General features: G+C 47.6%; 1 protein-coding gene across 1 annotated transcript in view; it reads right to left on the reverse strand.

The window, feature by feature from the left end:
* Nucleotides 1–262: 262 nt before the first annotated feature.
* ptpn23a (protein tyrosine phosphatase, non-receptor type 23, a) overlaps nucleotides 263–12,084 on the reverse strand; it is a 22,551-nt gene continuing 10,729 nt past the window's right edge. Inside the window, exons 15-24 of the mRNA XM_072461370.1 lie at nucleotides 11,642–11,787; nucleotides 10,433–10,753; nucleotides 9,674–9,828; nucleotides 9,273–9,604; nucleotides 6,854–9,200; nucleotides 5,752–5,936; nucleotides 5,569–5,673; nucleotides 4,856–4,994; nucleotides 3,787–3,900; nucleotides 263–2,571 (exon numbers count right to left, since the gene is read on the reverse strand). Coding sequence (XP_072317471.1) covers nucleotides 2,068–2,571; nucleotides 3,787–3,900; nucleotides 4,856–4,994; nucleotides 5,569–5,673; nucleotides 5,752–5,936; nucleotides 6,854–9,200; nucleotides 9,273–9,604; nucleotides 9,674–9,828; nucleotides 10,433–10,753; nucleotides 11,642–11,787 — 4,348 coding nt within the window. The 3' untranslated portion in view covers nucleotides 263–2,067. The remainder of the gene's footprint in view (nucleotides 2,572–3,786; nucleotides 3,901–4,855; nucleotides 4,995–5,568; nucleotides 5,674–5,751; nucleotides 5,937–6,853; nucleotides 9,201–9,272; nucleotides 9,605–9,673; nucleotides 9,829–10,432; nucleotides 10,754–11,641; nucleotides 11,788–12,084) is intronic.

Genomic DNA, 12,084 nt, shown 5'->3' on the forward strand with positions numbered 1-12,084 from the left:
CTGTGCTGATAGTCCGCCAGCCGCACGCACTGCCTTTGATCACCTGCAGGTGGAGTCAGGCATGTTAAGCTGGGAGAGCTTGTCCTGGAGCAGAGCAGGGAGGATGGTGGAGTCCAGATGCTGCAGGGTGAAGTGGAGTGATCAAATGACTACGGAGCCACAGGTCCGTAGTCATGAAGTCCACACAGGGGCAATGATGGACAACTTTAGAAGATAATCTCAACAAACTCGAGACCAGTTAATTGACAAGAAGTTCACCATATTTTTTATATCAAAATATCATTTATTTACCAGTTAATTACATGGCTAACAGTTAAAAGACACAGACCACCAAGCCTTTAATGTTTTTAAAAAAGCACAGTTTCAAAGCCAGTATGTTAACATGCTAGCAAACAAGACTAAATATGACATGACAACATGACAAAATGATTAAGTGTTAAAGTACAATTTCAGTAAAACTAAATTCAGGGAAAGATTCCCTCTCTTATATGATGTGTATGTGTCTAATGCTGCAGCTAGCATCCACACAGATGCTAAAGATGCTAATAATGGCAGAATTTGGAAATATCTTAGCAAAGTGACAGAAACAAACTATGGAAATGAGTTAAATGTGCTTAAAGTCTACGGATTTTTGGATAAAACATAAGGCACCCAAACTGCATCCAACTACACAGTTTATAACAATTCCAGCAACCTCATTCGACAGTTAAACGTTAATAAAATAGAGAAATTACTGTTGCTAGATCCCTCAATTCTTATTCATAACAGATGGAATTATTGACTTGGCAAACAAAACAAAACATACAAAAAAAGGTAAAAATTTTGAATATTTATCTTGAGTTGACCCATTAAGATTCTGGTTGATTTGTTCTTAAATACACGTGACTGTTGCACTGTTTTAACTCGAGTTTAATAAATAAATGCTAAATCTGTTTGGAATCGCCCTAGGCCTTGTCATGAAAAATTGACAAAGTCAATTAATCAATTTACCTAAAATATACATACATTTAAAGGTGCACTATGTAACTTTTTCAGCTCATCTCTATGGATGTTATTGCTTTTCTGGAATTGGACTTGAACCCAATGTTTCTTCAGGAGGTTGAGCACGATCTGTTTGTAAAAGCAGCTCTTAGGGTCAAAATGAGATCACTGTGTGCTGCCTGCATCTCATTATCAAGCGTTTTATTCTCCAAGTGTGCCGTTAGCATGCTAGCAGTTAGCTTTAGCAAGACAGGCTTCTGACAGTTGTGAAAAGCGCTTCTAAACTCATTGCGGTGAATCCTTTTTGAAACGGTACAAACCTAGAGTAGAGCCTTTAACTCAAAGAAACATGGATTTGTTTCATGCCAAAGATTCCAGGCCAGGGAAAGTTACTGGTCAAATCAGTAATAAGATAAGATAATCCTTTATTGTCCCACATAAAGGATTATATTATGTTATATTATTACTGATTTGACCAGTAACTTTCCCTGGCCTGAAATCTTTGGCATGAAACAAATCCATGTTTCTTTGAGTATGTAAACATTGTAGGGCTGCCACTATTGATTATTGTTTAGTCGACTAGTCAATGTATTTCAAAAGTCTTCATGTACAATTATCAACCAAATTAAAGTTGAGATATGGAGACTGAAGGCTTCTACATTGAGAATCATTTTGACTGCATCTTTCCGTATGTTTTACAGTGTGTGTCGTCCAGATCACGATTACATTGATCAAAATACGACTGATGATTAGTTGATTCATTGTTGCATTGCAGTCTTAGTATTTTTGTTGCAATAAAACAGTAAAATTAAAGATGATTTTTGATGCTATACTGTGGACGATCCCAGGCAATGCACAAACATCTCCATGGAGACAAGACAGATAAGTTACAGTGTGCCTTAAATGCTCTCTTCAGCTCAAGGTGAAGCTTTACATCCGTGTGCTCCGTGTGCAGGATCTTACACGCCGTCCCTCTGTTGGGCTTTAGGACTTGTTGAGACTCCACAGGGGGTCCAGGCTGCTCAGGGGGTCTCCTTCCTCCCTGGCCCGTGTGCAGGATCTTACACGCCGTCCCTCTGTTGGGCTTTAGGACTTGTTGAGACTCCACAGGGGGTCCAGGCTGCTCAGGGGGTCTCCTTCCTCCCTGGCCCGTGTCCCGTGCAAGCCCTGCCCCTCGGCTGGCTGCAGGAAGCTCTGTTTGGTGACCCGCTGCTTGCCCTTGCCCCCGCCCTCCATGGAGAAGGCCTCAGGGGCCAGCGAGGCCAGCAGCTCCAGGGAAGATGGGGCTGGCAGAGCGGGGGCCTCTGCAGGAGGAGGACTGACGCTGGGCTCGGGCTCCAGGGACTCCAGGCCCTTGTCGTTAGGTGGGGGTGTGGCGGGGGGAGGGGTGAGGTCTGGAGAAGGGGAGCAGTCCTGGTGGTTTGGAGGCAGAGGGGGGGACAGGGGCTGCTCCTCGGGGCCACTGTCCATGCAGGGGTCGGTGGCACTCGGGGGCCGGACACTCAGTTTGGCGATGGTGGCCTGGATGGAGCTGATGGGCAGGTCTCCACCCAGCACCAGGTCCTGCTGGGATTCCTGCCTGGAGTACGACTGCAGAGCCACAGAAGAAGAAGAACAGGACCATTAACTCTGCCCCAACACAAGGACTGTTCTCCAGGAACCAAACCCGAGGTTATGCATGTAACTGTGCTGACCACCAGAGGGCGCTGCTGAACCCACTCAATGATTCTCCGCATTTTTATTTTACATTTATTTAACCAGGAAGTCCCTTGAGATAAAAAGACCTGGCACAGCAAAGGAAATACAGACAACAGGGCTTCATTTAAAACTCTACTAACTAAGGCCAAATGCTTTTGCCCCAAATTGTGATTAAAAAATTTTCCCCCCAAAAATTGTGATTTGATTGTGACAATTTTCACTGCATTAAAATCAAGCAAAAAAATATGACTTTTTTACCCCCAGGACTGCTCAGTTTGCCTGAAATTACTACGTTTATTTTGACGTATTGTATTATAATTTGATATTAATCTGATATTGAATCAATTTTTTTGCCTATTTAAGCCCAAGTGAACCAATAACAGTAATAATGCCAGGGTCATAGTCTGCTTTAGGAATGAGAGCATCTCTTCTCTCTGTGCGGTGTCACCTCCGAAGTGAGAACCCTCCAACTTTTCATTTGGTCACCGTGTCATCGTGACTCACCACGACTGACGTTCACCTGAATCACACAGAGAAAAGTGAAGCCCAAACACGAGGAGGACTCAGGAGGAGCAGAGCCTACAACAATGAAGCTGCAGAAGCACGCACAGGAGCTGCTCCAACACCTCCACATGCAGGACGCACCTGTGACTTCATCAGGTTTTGTAATGTCACAATATCAGCTCTATCACCAACAGCGCACTCAAGTAAACACTCATGAGTTGCTCTCTAAAAGGTTTACAGTTCAACGAGGAAGCAGACAACAGTGCCCCGCCCACCTTTACTATTTGTTACACTCAACTTGTCAACATCAGGTCTATTGAAGATAAAACCACGGCTAGGCAGTTACTGCCAAGACTGAAACACACGACCAGAAAGGGTCTAAACAAAGTCTAATATTCATCAATAATTTACCTTTTTTTCCTAAATCTACAGTGCACACTTTGATCAAACATTGATTAGACTCCACTGCTCACTACAAGACTAAGAAAACCCTAACCCTGCCCACAGCTTCAGGTGAAGCATAAAGTGAGAATTGGAGACGCTTTAACTACAGTTCAGGTCTGGTGTTTATTTAGCCTTTAGCATTAGCAGTAGTCTGTTTACCTTAGCGGCTGCAGTGATGTTGGTCTTGCTGCAGGGGGCAGTAGTGATGCCGTGGCGCTGGAGAACCTGTTCGGCATGCTTCAGAACCGCTTCATAGCAGAACTTCAAGTGCAACTGGAATTAGACAAAACAAGTACAAAAGCCATTTTAAATCATATTCGTGGTGAAGGCTTTGTGACTGATGAAATGATCAGGATGAGTTTATGGACTTTAAAACAAAAATGTAGGAGCACATTAGAAGTACCCCAGAGCAGACGGAGACAGACTAAATGTGTAATATTCGAAAACGCATGGGTTTAAGGCCAAGTTTAGGAAGTCTAGTGTCATCTTTCATCCCAAAATTCACACTTAAAGCACCAATATGTAACCTTTTGTCATTCTGAGCATTCTTCACGGAGATATATAGGTCTTATGCAATAGTCTGGAATAACATAGCCAAAGGAACAACATTTAACCGGGGAAACAACCTGGAGGACCAGGAGGCGGTTCAGAGAGTCAGGTTTATGGAGATGTAAGCCCACTTCCTGTCAGCATGTTTTGTTTTTAGTTTTTCATTGCAATAAGAAACCAAAATGAAGAAGAAAAAAAAACACGCTTTTGTCTATTTTAGGCTAAAACGTTGTGTGCTGGGGCTTTGAATTCACCTGTCACTCACTCGGAGAATAATGGAGGCTGATCAATAGATTTTTTCCCTATAGATCCACTGAAATAAGAAAGCTAAATATCCAGTCGAAGCCCATCCTTGCGGTATTGATGGTGTTTAACACCGTGGTAAACCTTAACACCGTGGTAAACCTTAACACCGTGGTAAACCTTAACACCGTGGTAAACCTTAACACCGTGGTAAACCTTAACACCGTGGTAAACCTTAACACCGTGGTAAACCTTAACACCGTGGTAAACCTTAACACCGTGGTAAACCTCAACACCGTGGTAAACCTCAACACCGTGGTAAACCTCAACACCGTGGTAAACCTTAACACCGTGGTAAACCTCAACACCGTGGTAAACCTCAACACCGTGGTAAACCTTAACACTGTGGTAAACCTCCCATCCATGTGTTACTGACCTTCTCTTGCAGCATGTTCTTCCTCTGCTGCCTCATCTTCTTGACGAGCAGAGGCAGGTCGGGGATGCCGTTCCCAGCCTCCAGCTCCTGCACTGCAGCGTACAGAAGGCAGAAGGCTCCGGTGCGACACACGCCAGAACTGACACACAACACAGAGAAAACTGTTAGAAACAGTATCAAACTTTAAGTGTATCGTAAAAGCAAAATCAGACCACAGGGCGCTCTCCGCATCCACCGTGTTTTTCAGTTTTTAAGCCGCTACTTTTTCCCCCACGCTTTGAACCCAGCAGCCCATACAACAGGTGTCTAATTTATAGATTTTGACTGGCTAAAGGCCACCGGGGGGTACTCTAGCAGGAAGCGCAAGCATTTGACACACTGTAGAAGACGACATCACAGTGGACAGTGGTCACTTTATTTTAAGCTTTTAAGAGTTTTTCTACAAGAGTGAATCTTTTTTTATTATTTACTAGTTGAAACACTGGAATTTCCCTATATATATAATACATTATTATCCAGTATCTAGATCCAATTGATATTTTGCAAGTGGATTGAGGAAAACTCGCTGGCCACTTATCAATGTATCAATCGAGAGTAAATCCCCATGATGCGGGTGAAGATTATGTGCCAAAGGGTTTGGAAGAGCTTGGAAGAATTAAATCTCTTCTTTCCCTTTCACAGTTTGAATACCAGGTTTCCCAGAAGCTCCTTACCTGCAGTGCACCACAACAGGAGTGTGTAAGGGCCTCTGGTGCAGATAGTGTCCATGGACCTCCTGGATGAATCGCAGTAGGTTACCCTTACTGTCAGGAAGACCCCTGGGGAAAAAATGAGGACATCAGGATTTAAAACCAAACCCTGCATGGTACATAATGGTATGGCGAGTGTGTGCGTACAGTTCGGGCCAGGAGGTGAACTGCAGGTGCACCACAGTGCGCTTGAGGCTCTGCTCACGGTACTGCAGGCTGATCATGCGCTCGATGTGGGTGGGTGTGGTCTTCAGCGTGGTCAGGCTCAGTGTGATGGGGCCCTGAGAGAGCTGCTGGCCCCGCTCTGTGGGGAAGTAACGCAGCACTTTTCCCTGAGGAGACACAAGCGAGAGTGCTTTAAACAGATTCTATCGATTCCACGACACTAGACAGACTACTCCTGATGCGCAAAGAACCTTCTCCGTTTATTATCAGATTTCTTTCAGGATGAGTTCAAGATATTGACTGCACTGCCCAGAAAGGCTCTATGCCAAATTATGTCAAGTAACAAACCAGTCAAACGCTTTTTCTTTGTTTTCTATGTTTACTATATTGTAAATACAGACTGAAGACAACAACTATATGAAGCGAGATGTTTGGAGTCATGTGGCATAGACTTTTTTTATAACTCCAAATGTTAAATATTTTAGATCCCTCAAAGTGGCCTCCTTTTGCTTTTCGGAGCTACAAACTCTTGGCCTTCTCTCAATGAGCTTCATGAAGTCATCACCTGAAAGAGTTTTCACTTCGCTGCTGAGCCTTGTCAGGGCTCAAAAGTATTATTTATGTCACATTCAGCTAATTTCGAAAGGTGCCCTGGGAGCAGTCATCTGTTATAATCCTTCTTCCGGTTGAATTAGTTAACATACGGATGCCGACCTCTAGAGGAAATAAGTTCTACATAGACTAAAGTGCCATTATAATGGAAGTGCTGATCCATGGCAAAAAGAAGCAAAAGTGGGCGATGCAGAATAAGGTCAACATGGATTCGTTCATATTTTTGACGCTTCAATTGAGAACCCACAATGAAAATAGTCATGAAAATAAAATTAAAACATTAAATCTAAAAGTGAGCCCAAACTTTTGACTGGTAGTGTAATCATCTGTAAATTAAAGTGATTTAAAAACAAATCAGTTTTTTGCTATTGACAATGTGACTCGTTTACTTTAGACCAGTGTCTATGCCCAAGACAAGCAGTTTTTTTTATTTGGACCCGTCCCCTCTAATGCAAATTAAAAACTCCTGTACCTTCTCCAGTTCTTGTTCAGAAACCAGCATGACTATGAGCGACACTTTCTGCTCGTAAACCATCAGCCAGAAGTCTGCGGCGGTGCCCGTTAGCGGGGCCTGGGTGGCGATGAGGCGGGGGCAGTACGGCGACAGCTCCTCTACAAAACTGGCATTTACGTAGTCGTCTTTGCCCAACTGCAGCACTACGCGGTTCACATCGTACGGCATCACGTCCTGGTGTCGGTTCTTCATGGTGTAGCAGCGCGCGATGGCGATGGACAGCTGCCTCGCGTCCTTCTCCTGCTGCTCCTGGAGCTCCTTCCATCGGGCATCCAAAACAGACATGCCGCCCTCGCTGTCCGACGGAAGCTCCAGAGAATCCACCTGCGATCGGAAGCGTTCTAGTTCGTTGTAAAGGCGAGACACTCTTTCGGGAGCTTGGTAGGGGTCTCCCTGGATGACAAGGACCCCCTGGGAGTTCTTCTTGCGGCGCTCTCCATCTTTAGGATCAGCTTTGGTCGGCTGAAGGACGTTGGTGGGCGTTTTGGTGCCGCCGTGTTGGCTCTCGGGACTGGAGGAGAGGAGATCGTCAGTGCTGGAGTTTTGGCGTTGGAAGAGCGAAGTGGAGGGGGAGACCACGGAGGGAGAGGGCAGCGTAGGGTTGAGAGGAGCGCCTGGAGAGGTGGGGGGTCTCTGCTGCGGGGTTAGGGCCAGGGGGGTGGGAGAAGGAGGAGCTGGAGAGGGTGATGGTGAAGGGCACAGTGCGTTGGGGAGCACAGGGGGAGCTCCTGGTGTGGGTTGGACCATGTGTTGCACAGGTGGAATGTGTGCTGGGGGCAGAGAGGGGGGAGGCTGAGGGGCGGGGGAGGGTCCGCCCGGGGCAGGGGGGTACATGGTCGGGGCAGGCGGGTGGCCCAACGGAAGAGCCGGCTGTTGGGGTGTGGCTGGTTGTGGTGCTAAAGGTTGTTGGGGCATGACTGGGGACGCTCCGGGGTAGACCACTGCCCCACCGTGGCTGGGTGGGTGCGGGAGCACGGGGGGCATGTGGGGACCCGGGACCATGTGAGCCTGGGACACTGGGGTGAGCTGAGGGCGTAGTGATGGGTGGATTGGCTGGCTGCCAGGGGGCATGTAGTTTTGTGAGACAGGGGGCATAGCCTGGCTCGTGGGGGGCACATGTGGACCCCCGGGGATCTGCATCTGGGCGTGGGGGGGAACATGTGGGCCCATGTGCTGCTGCTGAGAGAGCATGTGTGGGGCCATGTGTCCCGGCGCCATGTGTGCATTAGTGTGCTGCATGTAGTGCTGTGATGTGGGCGGGGCTGGCTGGGAGGTGGGGGGCATTTGCGGAGGGGGCAACTGGGGAGGCATCGGAGGGACCTGACTGGGTCTCGGCATCATGTGTGCAGCCTGTTGGGGCAAATACCCTTGGGAGGGAGGGTAACCTTGGGGCGGGTACCCGTTCTGCTGAGGCGTAAATGTGTGCTGATAGTGTGGGGGCAAACGGGGCTGTGGGGGCTGAGGGGGCATGTACGCATGAGGGTACGTCTGAGGGGCCTGTACAGGGGGGTGAGGGGCAGAGTACACCTGCGCCTGGGTATACTGCTTTGGTTGTTGCTGCTGTAGTGCAGGTGTAAGTACAGGGGCCTGCATGGGGGGCCCTGGCTGGGGTATGTATTGTGGGTAGCCCCCCATGTGAGGGGGCAGAGTGTAGCCTGCTGAAGATGGAAGGGGCACAGAGGGGCGTGAGTTAGGGGCGTAGCTTGGAATGGGAGCTTGGCTAGTGTTCACTGTGGTTGTGGGGGGCCGCACTGGTGTGGGCCCCACAGTCACAGATGGGGGCCCTGTGGGCGGAGGCCCAAGATATCTGGGAACAGCCGTCTGTGGGGGCATCTGTGGAGGAGGCATATTTGGACGGGGCATCTGAAGAGGGGGCATCTGTGGGCGCATGTGCAGGGCCATCTGAGGGACAGGCCTGTGTGGGAGGGGCCCCTGGGGGCCTGGTAGAGAGCCAGATGTGGGAAACTGTGCGATGCGTGCGAGGAGCTCTGGAGGAGGCAGGTTGGCGGGGAAGCGGGGCAGAGTTGCAGGAGGAGCTCCAGGCCAAGGCAGAGAGGTGCTGGTGCAAGGGGGCAGGAAGGCCTCAGGGCCAGGCAGACGAAGCACTCCAGGGGGCAGATTGCTCAGGTCGGGGGGCAGGCTCCGTAGTTCTTCAGGCAGGTCTCCTCCTAGAGCCAAAATGGCTGCACTGAGCTGAGCCAGCTCTGCGTCTTCCAGACTGGAGCAGGCCGAATCTGCATCAGGGGCCTTGGGCTGCAGGGAAGGCTTGGCTGCTGTGGGCCGGGCTGGGGGCTTCTTCAGATCTCTGAGGAAGACAAGAGGCAACAATCTAGTACTAGCCATTGTCACTAACCTCTAAGAAGATGTCAGTATATACCTGTCCAGAACGGGCTTCCTCTCCTCTGCTCTGGTCTGGCACAGCGCCTTGGCCTTGTCCAGCAGACGAGATGCTTTGGCCTCTAGATCATCATAGAAGTCCTTGCCCTCCTGAGACTTTTTCATCAGGTCTTCATAGGCCTCGTAGGAGCCCACCAGCCCCTGCACGGTGTTGTTCCACTGCTGCTCAGTCTGGCTCAGGCCCTTGCGGACAGAAGCGTACTGGACGTTGGCTTCAGTGAGGGCTTTGAGGATGTTCTCCTGAGCCGCCAAGTTCTGATCAATATAAACTTTCAGCTGCTCATATTTCTTTAGCTGCTCCTCAAAGACTCGCTGTGGACAGAAGATTGGATCAGGATAGAATCGAATATTTCTATTTGAACATCTAAAGGAGGACCACACCTTCATCTCTGCCCTCTCAGTGGTCACCAGGGTGGAGGTGATGTCGTCCTGCTGGATAAGGTCTCGTAGCTGTTTTTCAAAGGAGCTCCTCTGGTCCCTCATCTCCTGCACTTTTCCAAGGATTCGTTTCATTGTCTGCAGTCCAGCGACCTCCTCTGAAAATAGCACATAAAACAGATAAAGATTTCAGAAATTTGCTGCTGTGTAGTTGTTTTCTATGAAGTGGTAAATGAAAACTTGTGTAGGGGACCCATATGTCCAAAAAAAGACCTTTGAAAGACAGTACCTTTTCACAGCTCAACACACTGTTGCAGAAAGCATAAGCATAACGTTGGATGTAAAGGAATGTCACCTCTGACCCCCCCACGGACCAGAACACTGTCCTCACCAGAGCCCTTCCCCCTTTGGATCAACAACTTCTGAGGGACAGGATGGAACGTTTCTCAGGATTAAGTTCCTTAATGACTATATAACTGACTTAATGCTTAATGTGTGATCAATTGAAAGGCTATGTGATCAAACACGATTTGCTAATCGCAACGTACACGATTAGAATGTGGTCATCTGCAGGGGTCTCGCTACGTACATTCAGGGATGGCGCCCCTGCTAGCCAGCGGGGGGAGCGCGGGGAGCCGGGCGATAGCGCGGGGAGCCCTTATCAGAAGTTATTGATTGTTATTACAAGATATTTGTAATAACAATATTCATGATGACGGTGAGTAAACTAGTCTTTGAAAAGTGGCACTGTAAGACCCTGACCTTCTGAGAGCTGTGGGCTGGGCAGGGCCTCCCTAAGACTCTCCAGGGACCCCCCCAGCAGGCGCAGGTTGTTGATGTGCAGGTTCATGGCGCGGTGCAGCTCTGTGTTGGTGAAGCTGGCCTTGTCGTGGGCCTCCATGTACTTCTCCAGGTCTCTGCAGATCTCTGCCAGAGCCTGGGCCTGTGCGGTAGGGTGCAGTTCAGCCAAAACATTGGCCCCCATAGCCTCCTGCACCACACGCTCGCCCAACTCGTCTGCCTCCAGGACGTCCCGGATCTCCTTCAGGGAGGACTCCACATCGGTGAAGACGCCCGACAGCACTGTGAAGGGAGAGGAAGGCTTAAGTGGAGGTAAAGGATTGTTCTCCATTGCTTCCATTGACAATTAGAAACCGTGACCCACAAAAATGTTTGACCTGGTTATTTTTTTTATGTTTCATGGCTGAAACACAATGTCCTGATATTAGAATGTTGTGCTTGGAATGGTCCATCCTTTAATCACCAAGGTTTCATACTCATTTGTTGCTTGGAGACAGGATTTAGCTTTAACAATTTGTTACAGGTGTTTGAAATTGAACCATCATGATTTTACATTTTGTTCATCATTAGCAGCAATACTGATCTAAAACAGCTCATTAAAGTTGATTTAGCATACATCCCCTTTAAAGGGCACATATTATTACACATTCTTAGTATTTTTTATTGACCTTTAAAACGTGCTCTTGAGTACCATTACTTTGGCATCTCGCGTTTTAGAATTTAAATAATGTTGCTGCTCAAAGCATATATTTGTGAGGCAATCCCTCATCAACATTTGGGTTAGAGCTCCATCTACTGGTAGCAGAGGGAATTGCCATGGGGAAATAAACGAAACCTAGCTTGCCCCTGAATGTAAGCAGGCAGTTATGATGTACATGATTTGAAGTAGAAATGCTCAGAGTCTGGTGATGATTTATGGATATAGAAACAGCACAGAAGATCTCGGCACTCTACCCAAGATTACACAAATCTGCTAAATTTGAAACTGATTTTTTTCTGAGGCCCAGAGGGAGAGGACTGAATGAATGAAGCTAAATACAACTCTAGGTACATTTTTGACAACGGAACAATGTTACATGTTTTTATACAATCTACATTAGACATGATTATGAAACTTGTCTGGATGGAGGTGTGTAGTGTGTGTGCTTTCAGCAGCTCATTTGTACTGACCCTGCATGGACTGCACCAGGCTCTTCACCGTGTCTGGCCTGACGCTCAGAGCAGCACACTTCTCCATTAGAACTGGAGGAATGTGGCTGTACATGTCCAGATTATCCACTGAGTCTAGCTCCAGGCCCAGGGAGTCCATGAACTGTCTGTCAACAAAACACAACAACACAACAAATCACTTTTGTCCAATTTTAGACCTGGATAAGACCTAGTCCAGAGCGGTATTCAACATACGAATACAGCAATATATTGTGACGGACTTCTTGACAATACATATTCTGATACAAGGATGTGAATCATGATACTTAATGTTAATTATAAATTGCTGGGTTACACTTAAGGTACTGCATCTGATTTTAATCACGTAATAGAGTAGAATCTGTGAAGTATCTCTTTTTTAGGGATATGATTGTATCAGGATACATAAAATACAGTGGACCCTG

Source organism: Eucyclogobius newberryi, unplaced genomic scaffold (genome assembly GCF_026437365.1).
Source record: "Eucyclogobius newberryi isolate DKJ021-1_F unplaced genomic scaffold, fEucNew1.0.hap1 SCAF_3, whole genome shotgun sequence".
Lineage (NCBI taxonomy): Eukaryota > Metazoa > Chordata > Actinopteri > Gobiiformes > Gobiidae > Eucyclogobius > Eucyclogobius newberryi.